Source organism: Paramisgurnus dabryanus, chromosome 2 (assembly GCF_030506205.2).
Source record: "Paramisgurnus dabryanus chromosome 2, PD_genome_1.1, whole genome shotgun sequence".
NCBI lineage: Eukaryota > Metazoa > Chordata > Actinopteri > Cypriniformes > Cobitidae > Paramisgurnus > Paramisgurnus dabryanus.
In genome coordinates this window covers 23,952,730-23,969,933 of record NC_133338.1, presented here as the reverse complement: position 1 = coordinate 23,969,933, position 17,204 = coordinate 23,952,730, and the positions used below count along the sequence as shown (strand labels likewise).

At 36.3% G+C, this 17,204-nt stretch overlaps 1 protein-coding gene across 1 annotated transcript; it reads left to right on the top strand.

Moving 5' to 3' along the window:
• Positions 1 to 7,749: 7,749 nt before the first annotated feature.
• Positions 7,750 to 17,204, top strand: nat8l (N-acetyltransferase 8-like). Its single transcript, XM_065248710.2, has 3 exons — positions 7,750 to 8,212; positions 9,334 to 9,498; positions 12,589 to 17,204. The coding sequence occupies exons 1-3, from the start codon at positions 7,897 to 7,899 to the stop codon at positions 12,954 to 12,956; spliced, it is 849 nt and encodes a 282-aa protein (XP_065104782.2). The 5' UTR covers positions 7,750 to 7,896; the 3' UTR covers positions 12,957 to 17,204.

Here is a 17,204-nt window from a genome sequence, read left to right as displayed (position 1 = left end):
TACAACCTCAGTAAACACATAGGTCTGAGACCAGCGTGGTCTTCACTCTTAAAACTGCAGTGTCTTGTTGTAGCTACCTGCAATCGTGCAAAATTAAACTGGCATGTACTTTCTCATAACATAGTGTTCATTTCTCCGCATCTCTATCAGTATTAGTAATCAAAATATTAAGATAACTTCAGGTGAAAGGTTGCATAGCACTTGTTTTTATCGTAATGAATGCACAGAAAAAAGAAAAAATACTGTTTTGCAAGAAAACATGCATCATCTGGGGTGATCATGCAGAATTTACTGCGGTGAATAGATGCATTAGTAAATATAACTGGAAAGTTTGTCTGCATGATAATTCGACATGCCCAATGATATGAAGAGCTTAGTATTCCATTTCAATGTGTTATTTATTTATTTTTATTTAACAAGAACTAAATCAATCAGGTCAAAACAGACCACCAAAAACTGATCTTGGATCAAAGTTACTTAAACCAACTTGATCCGTATTCATATTTTTAAGTAAAGTTAATTTAAGATGATATTCTCAAACATAAAAAAGCTTCTAATCTGCATAACCAATGACAAAACTGATTTTAGAACAGCAACAGAGGATTTTTAAATTCGACGATGAGGGCCTCAATACATTAATTATGTATACATGTTTTTGCAGATGCCTCAAATGAATTACTCATTAGTAGGCTGAACTATGAATATGTCTAAGCATGGACATGTCTGATATTAAAATATTGACTTGGTCATATGCATGAAGGAAAGGAGGAGAAAGATACACTACACCAGTTCTGTGCAGGGGGTCTGCGGAGGAAACCATGAAAGGCGCATTAAGTGTCTAAAAAGAAGGGATTGAACAGAAGACCGCCCCATTACGCACACTGTAAATGTCTGTGGGTGCTGCTCGAGTGACGATGTGGTACGCGGTAACGCCCTGTTGCATTATACATCTGCTGACGGCTCCACATCTCCTGCTGATCTTGAAAAAATAACAGCAGAGTTGCCGTCTCGATTTCATCGAGAACACAGACTCCCTCCCAGACCTGTCTGTCTGTCTGTCTCTTCCAGGATGGAGAATCCGGTTTGTTCCTGTTTCGCCCTCCTCCTCCCCCCAACTCCCTCCCTCTCCATCTCTCTCTTTTTTAGCTCATTTTCACTATCTTTACTCTAGATCTTCCTCTCTCTGCCCCCTGCCTTGTGTCCTGTCAGTGACACTCAGTCTCTGGTTGGATTATGCTACATGAGTCCCAAAGAGAAATGGACACACGGGGACCGTGGGCATCCTGGGACACACAATTACTATTACGAACAGAAATTCCTGAACAGAAAAAGTGGGCATTTGATGTAAATTTAACATCAATATGACATAAAACATTTATCACGAAATAGTTCTAAAATGAAAGTCATTTTGACGTCAAAGTGTCGATGTCAATTTGATGTCAAGATTTTGACCTCTGCTGATGTCATTTTGATGTTATTTTGATGTCAATTCTATATTTGACGTCAGGATGTCATGATGTTGATGTCATTTTAAAGCTATTTTGGTATCATTTAATATCAAGCTTCAATATCAGATTATATAGACCTTTTATAGTATGCAATTATAGTGTCTGCTGTCATTCTAAACGTAAACTAAATGTAAACATGCTAGGATTTAAATAAATAAAAACACACATGCAAATAGACAACTTTCAAGATGTTGAAAATGAGTTGCATTGATTTACAATGAATAATAAATATACTTTTCAGACATTGTTTTCACATAAATTTCACATTAATTTGACATCTTATTTCCTTACATTAAATCAACATTGATTTAATGTTAATAATATTGACCTGAGATATAGGGACCAGAAAAAACATGTCAGATTGATACGCTTGTTGGGCCTCTTTACAACCACAAGGAAGTAATTACAAAATATAATAAAAATATGCATATTCATATAAAATCTTGCCTATTTGTTGATGTCAAATTGACTAGGTGCCCGCTGGGTGGTTACTGGAATTTGTACACTACTAAGTTTACACTAAACACATGACATAAACACACGCACATATTTACCCCGATCATGCATATTACATCCTGAACAGTGCTTGATTGGATTATTCACTTACATTTTGTGATCAGTTTTCATGGTTACACTATTAAGGTGTTAATGTAGTCCTAGGCAGGGTGTTGAATCAGCGGTGCAAAAATTGAGGGTTCCCAGGGAACACAAATAATGATGAAATGTATACTTTGAATGAACTGTGATTAAAAACATCCGACAAATGCATACATGCAAATATACGCAAATGAATGAATGGGTTCACCTGGTTCTGGGTGAACAGCATTTATCATGGCGTGTGTGTTTCTCTGAAAGATCAGAGAGCACCGCATCCCATTCACCCCTATTGACAGATGTTCTCAAACAAGACATGCTGGTTTCCTGCCACTTCCCCTCTTTGTTTTATGAGGTTACTAGTGAGGCAGTTTCAGGACACAACATCCAGCAGGATTTATTCCTGTAGAGGTTATTTTCTGCAGTACTTCACATTAATTGTGTAGCATATTTACTATAAAAACTATATTCAACTATATTTTATAAGTTACAACAACTCATCTCTAGTCAAGAAATAATATTAAGTATTAAGTTTAAATTCAAGTTGATTAAACAAAAGGCAGCCAAGTATTTTTGTTTTAAAAAATGTTCCTATTTGAAACAAGTTCCTTTGGTTTGTGCAGTCATTTTAACTATCTTAACCCTGGAGAACCCACGGGTCAAATTTGGCCAATGTTAATTAATGCTAAGAGAAAGGTTCTTCGGGTTCTCCAGGGTTAAGAAGTGATGTGTTGCTGTTACTTAACAAATCAAGTTGAATTTGCTTTCGTTATGTCAACTTTATTTTATCCGTTACAGCATTTTGTCACTAGTCAATACAGATGAAATGACTTGTAAAGTTGTTTAAACGTAAAAATTTAAATGCAAAAAAAACGTAATTTGTTAAGTTAAAGTAACATAAAAATATATTTTGATTTGACATCATTTTTTACAGTGTACATACTGTTACTCACTCTTTACCTTTACATCACGTCTTGCCTCACTTCATTTAAAGTCTCCTCCCCTCCCGCTGCCTCTGGGCCTCCTGTGCCTTCTGTTCATTGCTCATGGGTTGAGGGTCAAATTAAGGACAATTAAGTCTCTGAACTTTCCCTTCTTAATAGTTTGTACTCCTGTCCTTGGACTGCCTTTAATTGTTTTGAACTTTCCATCTCTCCAAGTCAACAGGTCATAGTCCAAAGTCACATAGTCCTTTAAAAGACATGTACACTTGACATTGGCATTTTGGTCGATCAGATCACAAGTGGATGAGAGAGATGCATGCCTGCTCATAGTTGATGTTTTTTAATCTGCCTTTGTCCAGAACACTTCTGTCCTGATTACATCTATGGACGAGTCGTTAAAACATAATTGGGAGAAATTACAGGTTTTGATAGACAGATATATTGCAGATGCTAATGTATTGGACGGTATTTTGAGTCTTTTTTATTATATGGCCGATAAATCTTTTCAATTGGGCAGTATATTTCTCTATTACTCTATTTGTTGTCTGTAGTGAAAAGTCAGTGTCACTCACTCAATGTAAAGCCAAAGTCTGCCAGACAGTAAAATTACAAATTATTATTCACTTTTTATAACATGACGTTATGTTGTGTTACAAATAACAACACACTGGTTCAACACACTACAACAGTACAGTGAAATCCACATTAATTATGTGTTATTATGTATTAACTATGAAAACATGGTTTAAGTACTATAAAAAGGTATATATTTATCAATGTAATGCATAACAAATGTTTATGTAGTTTCACCAATATTCAGTTTGCTTCTTATTTACTATATATACATTTGTGTTATATCGGCCAATCAGCTTTCTTAATATCGGTATTGGCCATTAAAAAGCCCATATCGGTCAACCACTAGTTTAATTTGACGTGCACTAATAGCTGGGTCAATGACGTAATGTTAATTATTTTGTGTCCGTATGGTTCAACTAAACGTAAAAGGGTACAATTTCAAAATAAATTTGCAGATCACTTGCATATGTTCTCTTTTTGAGGACCAAGGTTTTATTTCATTTTGCAATAATATTTGGGGGATGATTGCAAACATGTCAATGTGGTCTGTGTCAATTGGTGTAACAAGTATTATTTTATTATACTGTTTTCAGCATATGTCAGGAGGACAACTATTACAAAAGCACATTCAAATTTACATTTAGAAATAACTAATACAATTACATTTTAAAATGATTTTTTTAATGATTATGCTTAAATGCCATTAAATATTTTATATTTCTTATTCTTTGGCTCAACTGGCGGTTACACCTTTTGACATTTTCAGGTCCATTCAGTCTTAACTTTCATAAAAATGGTGCAAATGTAATTTTTTATTGCATAAAATTAACATACACCGTGTGCATAAAAATAAACCTGATGCGTGCTTTTAAAACAAGTTTGTTAAAAATATTTTTGAATTTCTCATCTTGCCAAACCATTTTTGTCACTGACCCAGCTGCTTGTTAATCACATATATACAGGCTACTTCATATAATCATCGGATAAACAGTGATCAGTCAAGGTTGATCAAGATGTTAGCAGCCGAAAAAGTTTTTCTCCAAGCATGTTTTAATTTAAAAAGATATTATGTATTTAAGTCAGTAATAAAATCCTTTAAAGCTCATGTTTAGGGCTACTTTTCTATAAATATACGGATTTCACAGTATTCCAGAATTAAACGGCTTTTCCTAAACAATCTGACAGTGTATGACTACTACCTACAGTATAATCAAAAAATGAAACACTTCAGGAGCGTGATTTCCTTGAGCACAAGTTTCCATGTCAATCAACCCTTGGAAAATTACATTTCACACACACATTCCTCATTATGCAGGTTATACAATGTTTAAGAAAGCCCTGTCGCTTCTTCACATTAAACCTGTGATTTACATTAAACAAAACTAATTCTATATTCTCAACACTAAGAGTTCTTGCCCACTGCAACAAACCTATTCACAATAGTTTACAAACTGGTGCACGTGCACAAATGCACGCAGACGCATCCATTCATGGGGCCCCCGGTCTCCTTAACTTTCCATCCATCATTATAACAATCACTGCCAGATTATTCCCACATGCATTAGGATAGCACTCTAATATTTGCAGTTAGTACTACTAACAATAAAACTACACAATAAATACAACTACAAAGTGCACTACATTTAAATCATGAAGTAATTTAAAGTGCAAAGTGTGAAGAGATTTGACCTCAGGTTAAGCCCTGTAATTAATTGCTTAGGCGTAGTTATTATTCTTTAATGAATCTCTTGTTATTATTCTTATTGTTAACAAATAGATTATGTACTATTAGTACAAAAAAAGCAAAATATTATGACAGAAAATGATTTGCTATGATCAGTCATGGTAACCAAATCTACACACACACACGTTGGCATTTGTGGTTTACGGGACAACTCCATAGACACACTTCCTGTGTCCCCGTAAACCATGTTTATAGCATAATAAACATGTCATTATAAACTATTCATGTCCCCGTAAACCACATATACCAACCAACCCACACACATAGGATTTGGCTGATCACAACTTCAGGAGCTCTAAAAGCTCCCAGGTTACTTCACAAATAAAAAACACTAGGTTAATTCAGTCGTGCGTGACATTTGAGGTCACCACTTCCCTCTGCATGGCTGAGGTCAAAGGTCAAGTTAGAGAGACAATGAAAAGAACTGAAAGAACAAGTGTGCTTAAACATTTATTTAAAGGGAGCCAATGATTAAACAGCTTTATTGGTTTGTACACTAGAGGATTTATCTAGCATTTCATTTCTTGTTCTTTACTAGAAAAATGATGCACAGACTGACTCGGATGTTGATGGCCATTCACTATAATTTTCTTAAAGTCTTATTCACTGGATAATACATTTTAAACTGGTTGTTTGTATATCTATTGCACTCAAAAATAAACATACACAACATGCCAGTTTACAAAACTGCACACGCCAGTTTAAAAGACTTACAAAGTGTTTTTTTTAATAAACCTCAACTAACTCACTGAAAAAATATGGAGCAATAAGTTAATTGGGGGTTTATACACAACTTTTTTTATCTAAGAGTTTATTATCTAAATCAGCATTATAACAGACTGCTTATTGATAACATCAAATATAAACATCTGCTGTTTAAAATAAATAAATAAATAAGTATACCAATTTTTTTCATTGAAAATTAAGATCTTTCCCAAATAGTATTGTTTTTAGGAAGTTAGGTTAGATTAAAACAGCCTTTTGTTATAAATACTGCATAATAAAGTGCGCCTACTGTTTAAGTTTTTTTTATGTCTCTTATTTTCTCCCAAGCATGTGGTAACTATGATATATTGTAAAATTTTATAAAACATCATTTCATTTTAAACAGAATTGATAAAGAAGAACTTCTGTGCATGCATGCCCTCGAACATTTTATCCTCATCAAATAAATTAAGTCTGTATGTTGGTTTGTCCAGAACTTTTTAATATATCCCATCATACGCTTTAACGTCATAGCAGCCTACATCTTAAAAGTCAACCTTCCCTGATCTAGCGATGAATTTCGAGAAGAGGAAATTGAAAGGAATGCCGCTTAAGCCTCGAGCGACTCTGCAAACCAAGCGCATGCTCGTTTCCATCAACGGTCTGGCCGCGTGCACAGCAGATGCTGATGCTGACAAAAAGACAGCGTCTTTACAAGAGAGGTATCACTCGCGCACCGAGTGTGTTGCGTAGAAACATCGCTTACGCATTTGTATCCGTGCGAAATACACATGAAGGCTACTACTGTACCTTTAGTCATTCCGAAAAAACGCGACTTCAAGTTCGAGAGGAGGGGCTGAGGGAGGGGGTGCGAACCAGTCTAAACTAGTTCTGTACAATAAGACTGGAATGCGATTCAAAACCAGGCGATTGTTTTATGTCATCGCCGGTTACTTTATAGTGCATCATAATACATTTACAGCTCGGTAATATCGCAATGCGAACAATTGACCAGTAGCAGGTGTGAGCATTTTAATGCATACAGTAAATGATGATAAAAATAACGTTAATATCATGTACTGCACGAGAGCACCACTCGTGACAAAAACGGTAAATATATTCCACACTTCGTGTTCCCCTGCACGCTAAACGACCTTTAACTGACACGCTGTTTAAACAAAACTATAATGGGGAAAGAAGTACAAATGTCATAAGAAGAAAAGAATGTGCCGGTTGAATTTAAAAACGTTTCAGCATAGGTAGCCTACAACTCTTATTCTCTAAAAATAAGCAATCCGATGGACATTGATAAAATGCAAACGGCAGAAAACAAACCCCTGTCATCCAATTTGAGCATCATCTCTGCATAATCTCTGATATTGCGCTCATACGATTAAAGACCGGGGTATCTAATGACGTTGCTGATGTAAAGCGAGACCTCGCGTGTTCCAAAGAGCGTGGGTCATACGAAACCGTCCGCACCCCTCCCCCGCCATACGCATATGAGGAATTTCGCCGGTGTATTGACGGGAGAACGATACTTTGTTAAAAAAAGACACTTTTAGGGTGTTTCTTTGGAATTCTCGCCTCCCACCGCTGTCATGTGGCACGGCGCTGCATCCAATCAGCGAGATGAGGAGAACGCCCCCACCCCAGAATATGAATGCGGATTATAAATGCCGGTTGTGATGCACCGGCAAGTCTTGGTCGTGAGGAAGCTCAGGGTTGCAGCAGCAAATCAGTCGTTTTTCTTTCCATAACAAAGAAGACCATCATCCATTCTTTATTTCTTCCTCCCAATTCCAGTTCATTTCAGGCCAGTTGCATGCATTGTTCGTCTCCCAAAATGGTTTGCGAGACTAAAATTGTTGCCGACGAGCACGAGCCCATATCTGGGACAAATAAAGATTCAATTATAATTTCCTCCTCGCAAATGTGGACGTCCACGTCGTCTTCTCCAAGTGCGCACGAAAGAAAGGTTGAAAAGCGGGACCGGGTTTTTATTCGCGATTTCCAACATTCGGACCACGAGGAGGTGCGCCGAATCTTCAACGAGGGAATCATGGAGCGGATACCAAATTCGGCATTTCGGGGTCTAAAACAGCAAACTCAAATCCAGTTTATCTATGCTCTTCTCACAGGTAGGTGGCCAAACTAAAGGTGCACGATGAGCGTAAAGGTTTCTTTACTTTTCCATCTGCACCTCATATAAAAATCACTGCGCATTTGAAATTAAGCTCAACCTGAACTGTACAAGCATTAAAACTATTTCCATACATTGAAAGGGAGCGTACGGAGAACACCAATCCAACTGTTACATTTTACGCTCCACAACGATCATTTCATTTCTGCGTACGCTATCTTGAAACCCCTTGACCGCATTTCAATGAAAAATCGCAGTATGTAGCATGAAAGAAGGCACAAAGAGAGCCCAGCAGCGATTTAAAGCATGCAGCATGCGTGCTGGCTGAATGAATGAATGAATCCCGCGCGAGAGCACCAATGGCATTGCTGCGTTTCCCTTATGTTAGTGCACGAAATCCTGTTTGATTCAGCTCGCATGTTGTGTTTGTTTGGGCATATGTTTAATATTAACGATATCTCTAAGATGTTTGTTTATTCTCATGTTTACTAATGGTGTTTTTAACTACAGGCAGTATAACTGTTCTATGAACACCGTGGCGATCCTTCCAGACAGCAGCCCGTTTAAGTTACACTGAAAATGTATTTACTTTAACAATTCACACATGAGCACGCTGCAACACTGTTTACAAAGTACACGACGCTTGTTTGAAATCATATAGATTAACCATACCACAAAGCATATTTTGACGTCTCCTCAAGTGTAGCGATGAATTTGAAAGCGCAGGGAGTAAAGAAGAAGCACGCTTCTATGTTGACAGTAAGCAGTGGGCATCATAGGGCAGGAGAATGGGTGGGTGATGCATAGAGAGTGCATCAAGTAAGTGTGGTCACAAGGGCGCCCCCTAGTGACAATTCTCACACTTAGGTCACTGGGTTTAACTTCAACGTCCAGGAGGTTTTAAAGTGCATTATTTCTTTGTAAGTGTTATTTTACCGGACACACAGTTCAGCTAATCAGTTTCCATACCGCATCTCATTGCCCTGGTAGTTCGGGGTCTTATTTCTCTGCACCCTGCTATTGTGAATACTTGTCTGTTTCTTTCTTCTCTGACAAAAATCAAACATTTGATTCTTTTTTCTGACAGGTGTCGTTTATTTTTCTTCCATTTCTCCATAGTAATGTGCTATGTTATGACCAAATCCTTCACACTTACCTTCTGCATGCCCTTTATTCTCATGGGCGCACGTTATTACTACAGCAGAAAAGTCATTCTCAACTACCTGGACTGCGCTCTGCACACTGACATGGCTGACATTGAGGAATATTACATGAAACCCACAGGTAAGGGGATGGCAATATTGAGCGCGCACACACACACACACACATGCTTTTAAGGGGTTAATCCGAAAAGTAAATTCTGTCGTTGTTTACTCAACGATTTTACAGAAAGAGAGACGTTAGGCAGAATGTTAGGAACTGACACTTTCATCATTATTCACTTCCATTGCGTCTTTTTCATAAACTATAATAGTGACAGGTGACTGTCAGCTTCTGCCTAATATTATATAAAGTAATATGGGTATGGGACCACATGTGGGTGGGTGGGTGAGTAAATAACAACAGAATGGTCATTTTTGAGTGAACTGTCCTGTTAATGAAGAATTGGTGTTCAATGATTAATAATAAAAATAAATAAATATTACTATGTTTCTACATCATATACAGTATAGCATATAAAGTTCATATTACATAAATATTTAGTAAAACAAATATATAATTATACAGATTGAAGACATACAGTATATAGATATATGTATATAGCGACTATATGTAATCCTAAACATTATGCAATTCCAACAATACACTAGCCTCCATAGACATTATCCAACAAATGCAAGACTCCCAGCCTGGGATCACTTAAATGCTGCACTTCCATAGTCCAGGATGAAGACTCATAAAATATGCAGAAAGTCTTTCTCTGGTCTGCTCACGATAGCTGTCCCAAGTCACATGGCCCTATTGATTTTATGCTATTAAAATGCTGACACAGCCTGTATTGCGGCAAACTCTGAATTACAACTATAATGTTTAACACTTGTCACCTACACAACAATAAGAATAACTCTAAAAAAAACAGCTTTGTTATTACACTGACAAAAGTGAATTCAATCAAGTGCTTGTCAAAACAGGGGCTTTGATTGATTACTTTGGCCTGAGGCTCTTTGCCCCCTGATTTTTAAAATATTTTATTGCCATCAAGACTTCCATTAGTCACGTCTGAATGGAAGACCATCAAAGCCACTCATCCTTGATTGAAAGGATTTCAAGAAATGATTTCAGGCAGGTTAAACTAGTAAATAAAGTTTGGATGCTTCTTTTAGGATAGTTATCCATGCAGGTAACAAAAGCTATAATCACATGAGCATAGAGGAGCACAACAGAGCAATATGATTGATGGGCATGTTTGCACATGGACATATCTGTTTTGGATAGCCATTGGCAGGATAGTCCTGGACAGCAAAATAGTGTTATATACCAACACATACACACAAATGTGTTTACAGTCTTGAACAGTTTAACTAATCAATACTTTAATCTACCCAGCTGTGTGTGTGTGTGTTTGATTGTGTGTCAGCATGTGTAAAAGAAATAACCCCCGTGTAATTACAGACCACTCGTGGTGCATGAAGCCTTTTATCTATTACAATTTGTAAAGCAAGTTACAGATCATACACACCGTGCACACACACACATTTGTTTGTGTGGTTGAAATACAAATGACGATGTCGTGCCTCAAAAAAATGTCAGATTAATTGTATGATAAACTGATTAAAATCTGAACCAATGGTAGCCCCGAATTACTTCTCTTTAAATAGACTTGGTTAAAAATATTCACAGCCTAAAATATGCGTGTTTATCAAAGGGTAATTTTAATCACAGCATTAGTAGTTCCTTTTAGTCATTAATAAACATTGGTTGTCAGAATCATGCTGCACAGTTTCTGCATGTACAAGCTTCTTATTCAGTTAGGCTTTAAGTGAAAGAGAGGATTGAAGAGTTGGGTAGGGAAATGGGGGAAGGTGTGAATCAAAGCCCTGCTGTGTGCATGTATGGTAGATCTGTGTAGTGGCAGCATGCAGACAAAGGATTCTCCCAAGGGATTTTCTGTCTTGCTACGCTAAAGCTTGAAGTATAGCTCAGTTTTAGGCACAGAGCTGAGCATACAGTGTGCAAATTTCAGCATCAAAATAGCAATTTGTCGCATGCGTAAAACGCCTGTCCCCGCATAAGAGTCAAATTAACGAAGCATTGGAAGCATCGACTACGCATACATAAAAAAAAAACCTATAATCCAAGCTTAATGCGGCATCCAGCATCTCTAAGGAAGGAATGGTAAATGAATATGTGGGTTAGCGGTCAGGGTGAGCAGGATGCTTCATTAATATATATATATATGTATATATATATATGTATATATGTATGTATATATATATATATATATGTATGTATATATATATATATATATATATATATATATATATATATATATATATATGTATGTATATGTATATATATATATGTATATGTATATATATATATGTATATGTATATATATATATGTATATGTATATATATATATATATGTATATATGTATGTATATATGTATATATGTATGTATATATGTATATATATATATATATAGCTGGATACAGGGATCTGCCAAGCGAATAAATGTAAATTGAAATTAATTTGGCCATGAAGAAGTTTATTTCAAATTTAAAAGCATGTATAAGTAAAACAGCATTTTATTTTTTTACAGTTCAACATAATACAATAGATTCAAACAGAAGTACTCATCAGACAGCAGAAGCTGGGGTTATGCAAATTTGTATGCATGCCTAATACCAAATCTAATGGGTGTGAAGCAGAACATTCAGTTCTACAGTGATTTATAGTCCTCTTTAGCCATTGAGGTCACGCAGTCATGACTTATCTTATTCACAAGTATAACAAAAATGTCGTAACATTTAACAATCATCTCTTTATATGTGAAATCCGCTACCAAATTACCTCACAACTGCATTAATGTAGCATCTGATATAACAGTTTACAACCTTATTTTATTTAATGTTTTTATTTTATATACACTTTACACTGTAAATTTATTTTAATGCTATAAACATATAGCATTTATTACAGAGATGTGAACAGGAAACGTTTGAGAAAGGTTAACAGTTAAATTCAGGAAGCCATACCATATCAGATAAATACATTTCAGTTTTGAAATTGAATTGCTTGAAGTCCTAATGTTGAGAGGCTGAAAAGTCTCCAGATCATAATGCAACCCTATACAAATTGCTAAATAAGCATCACACTGGAGAAAAGTTTTTGACTTCAAACTGAATCCCTTTTCTCTTTGGTTCTTGCAGGTTCTTGTTTCTGGGTGGCAGTTCTACAAGGCCAGGTGGTGGGCATCGTGGCAGCTCAAGGCCGAGAAGATGAGAACACCGTTGAACTGCGTCGCATGTCTGTGGATTCACGCTTCCGTGGAAAAGGCATCGCCAAAGCTCTGGGTCGCCGCGTTCTAGAATTTGCAATGTTAAACAACTACTCGGCCGTGGTTCTGGGAACGACCGCAGTCAAGATGGCCGCCCACAAGCTGTACGAGTCATTGGGTTTTCGTCGAGTGGGAGAAACAGATGACCACAAGCTGCCGGGGATGACCGGATCAACGCTGGAGAGGCTCTTCTTCCAGATTCGCTACAGCCGGTACCAATTACAGCTTCACGAAGAGTGAGGGACAGAAAGTAAACATAAACGTGAAAGAAAATAGAATACAGACAACGCCACCGGCAACAACCCTGAACCATCCACTGACCCGGTCCTCTTCTACTTATTTAAAGTCTGTTCCGAAAATTCTTATTACAAGTTACATTCTTATTTTTCGAGGTTTTAGAAGATGTTTATTTCGTATCACTACACTAGAAATTTCCGCTTTTAGTTTTTTTTTTTTTGCAAGGTCATGTTGACACCCTAAACCACCATAACCAAGTCATAAGCTCCAGTAATCTTGTTTGGATTGAAATTTCTTCCTGTTAAAACCATGGAAGGTTATTTCTGCCTCTGACCCTTCTTAGGAGCCGATCCATAAAGTAGCACAGACCACTTCAAAACATAGTTAACAGAGTAGTGGATGTAGGGACTAAAGGGTTGGAGGTAGAAAAAATTTGATATTTTTATGATGTCACAGTCAAGAACCTAAAAACAGCAGCAGTCTGGTGAAATCAAACAGTCCATCCAATTGTAACTTGTAGTCTGAAGCACAGCATGTCTTTCTAACTGTGCTCTTATTGTTTAATAGATATTCAGTCACAACTTTGTGGCAAAGTTTTTGTTCCTGTGTTGGTCAAGCACATTCGGGTGTTGAGCGGCAGCATCAACATGAAAAAATCAGAAACCACCAAAAAATAAAACCTTCCAAAAAAAATCTCCATTAGGCCGACGTTGAAGTTACATTCAGTGAAAGTCAAGTTTACAGATGCAAATGCGTTTGAAAATCAAATTTAATTTGTATAAATGTGATTATAAGACTTATTCAATACCTATTTGTGTATCAGAATTTAATGAAGCTTTAATAAGTACTTGACTAAACTTTGTTTCTCGTTTCAAATTACAATTTACAAAAAAACCCCAAATCTATCTAAATTGTCCTCATGCTTCATTGATCCATCAACACATTATCTAAAAATTTATCATCAAAATTTGAACACGGGTGGCATAATAGCAGCAATATGATGAAACCTAAATTAAACTGAGCACAAATTTAAATTTGGATAAATATTAAATCGGTCTGTTTAAGAATACAATAATATAAAACTTTATATACTGCAACTATTTAATTATGTATATGTAAAATGTTTTACTACATAATCTCTCCATTCTCCCATTATAGTACCAGCAGAGGGAGAGATACAAACAAAAATGAGCCTCATCTGCGACATACTGTTGTATAAAGTAAAAAAAAACACTAAATGTGATCAAAAAACACATAGAAGCAACATAGTAGTGCAAACCTCGCCAGTTTTCCTTGACTTGACTTTAACCTCCATTCAAAAATCTGACTGCAACCCTGGGCCTGACCCCCCTTACGTCCCCAAACCCCCATTTCTGCATGCCCCACTGAGCCTTTTTTCATTCTAGCTTGTCCTATCCCCACACTTCCCTCGGTGATGTCACAGTAGCAGTGTGGAGATTATAAGGCGGGGGCCACCAAATAATAGGACTACCCACCAGCTTGCTGCTTCAATGACATCACAGCTGCCAATAAAGTAGAATGCAAGAGCAATGCAATTGTGTTGCATGCCTTTGTACCTGGTTTGTGCGTACAGTGCCTGCCCTGGAAAAAAGAAGTAAACTATATTTAAAGACGTGTAAAACAAGCTTTTTTTAACTGAACATATACCAAACGTGTGCGCTTTATCGTTCAAAGAAATTATAGTTGCATGAAATGTCTTTGAATGAAAAATTAGCAAGAAACAGCATTTTCACATGGCTAGTCTTAAAAGTGGAAGCGTTTTATGTCATTTAAGTTCATTCTAAAAATCTTGGGTTCGTTATCATATTTTACAATACTGTAGATGTCATTTTTTATCCTAACTCCTTGGAAATGATCGAATGCACTGTTTTGATATCAGATTAGCTGAGGAAGGACATTCCTAATTTAGCCACGTGCGATGAAATGAATTAGGCACCTAAATAGCAAATATAAGACACAAATGTGCCAGCTAAATTAAACATAGCACTCACCAGTCTCCCTTAATACAGACTATGTATTAAATGTCTACTGAAACCGCATTTGAATGCATTGATAGCCTTGAGTGGAAAGGTTGGGGTAATAAAATATGTAATGTGATAAAGCTGACAGGCTACAGATCCCACATATCTGGGATATTTACTGTGTAAGGTGAAGGTTGTCTGATTCATTTGTGTGCTTATCTGTTCTAGATCTCCTAATACACTCAAAACTACATATATGGAGTAGAGTATAAAAATATTAATACAGAAAATATTTTATACTGTATACTGCAGTTTCAGAATAAAGGTACAAAAGCTGTCACTGGGACTTTAAAAATATCCTAATATGTATCTTAAAGGCACCGGTGTGCACCCTTTAGGTACAAAGGTGTATTTTTTACACGGGTGACAACTTCTGTACCTTTTTTCTAAGAGTGTAAAGTACAATATATTATATCCAGCGTTTGAAATAAATAAATTCAAGGTTCGACAGATAATCAACAGAAAAAAACACACAAATGGTGCATCGCATTGATCTTAATAATGGTAAAGGTATTACAGTCCTGGCAAATGTGAATGTACACGGCAATCAGTAATGTATTGCGTTTTCCAGATTTGAACAGTAATGTATTTTTGGGGCCTTTTGCTATGAGTGTTATTCTTCTGTAGTGCAATTGCCTTGACTTTTTAAGCGTATTATTCTGAATGCAGTTAGCATGGGATTGGGCATTTCAAGTATAAGGATGCATGTATTGTTGCCAGATAAAAAGAGCCTTACTGTAATGCTGAAAGTGCAAAGACACGAATCACAGCTCGTGTTAACGAATGCGTTAACCGGTCACTGGTTCAGCACATGCTAAACTTTTGCACTTGCTAAAGGCTCGAATAGACAGTATGCATACAGTTAGTGTGATGTATGCTGGGTGAAGGGTTAATCTCGGAAGCAGCTGAAACAGCCGAGGGTTACAATTGGCTGATGAATGTTTCTGAAATAATTTTGGAAGTTATTACGGAAGTATAATAGTAAATCTGGGGTTTTACCCATGCAGAAATAAAATGCATTTTTGTTCATACATTTCAAGGGTTGGACGTTATCGATGAAGACATAAGGCATTTATTGACCTGGGACGGCTGCTACAAGAATGTTTCACTTTACAGAGGAGAGAGATGGAGAAGGGAATACACTTAACTATGTTTTGTTATATCACAGTCCCTCTATATGTGATAAATGGTATGTGCATCTCTCTCCTCCCTCATGTTTTTGGTTGAAGGTGCCAAGGACATAAAGGCACTTACAGCATATTTGTATGATTATTTTATGATTCATTTTTACTTCATCTTTTTTCTTTTACTAAAATGTTCGTTTGTCATGCTTATGATCCACTATAATGTATTAATATTATTTGAAAGGGTACATTTGCCAAAGTTGAGATGTTTGCTGTATTTCATTCTTTTGCTGTTTGTCTTTGAAATGTACAGTTATTACAATGACTCCATATTACAGATTTTTTTTTTTTAAATCAAGCCCATGTGCCATCTAATTAAGCAATAATACAAAGTATCACAGTAGAAAAACCTTAACATGATCCATGAGATATAAAAACAGGAGTTAGTGTTAAAATGCTGCAATGATGTTCAATCCCTCACACTTTACTGGTTACAGTCAGTAAGATGTTATTAGTATTGGCACAGCAACATCGACACAGGCAAGCCAAGATCTGAACGTGTGTGAATGTGAATTTCTTTGATACTTTCCTATTATTTTTTGGTTTCTAATTACAACTAACATGTTTTCTTTTATCTTGAAGACGAATTCTTTGGTTTACTGTGGCTTATGTTTGTGTTGTACTGATCCGAAACCCATGAAGTGAAAAAAATTGAACATGACAGAGTGAAAGTTTGGAAACATGGCATGGGCCTCTGAAAGTTGCGTCAAGCTCAGACCCAATTACAGGTCAGTCCTGAATATCCACCAATTCACAGTCTCAAATAGTCTGCTACAGTGATCAAACCCAGAATCAATTTCACAAGTGGCGAAACACGCACAGGTTCATATTAAGCAAAAACAGTTAACTTTTTTATTAACATTTTAATACGTGTAAAGTTGTAAAGTGTAATTTACTGTAAATAGCGTTTGGCGACATTTTATGATCATTTTGTATCAGAAACTATATAAATATAATTATTTTAAGATGTTTACAAAAAACTAAAAAAAAACTACACTCTTCAATTCAAACGTCAATAATCAGCT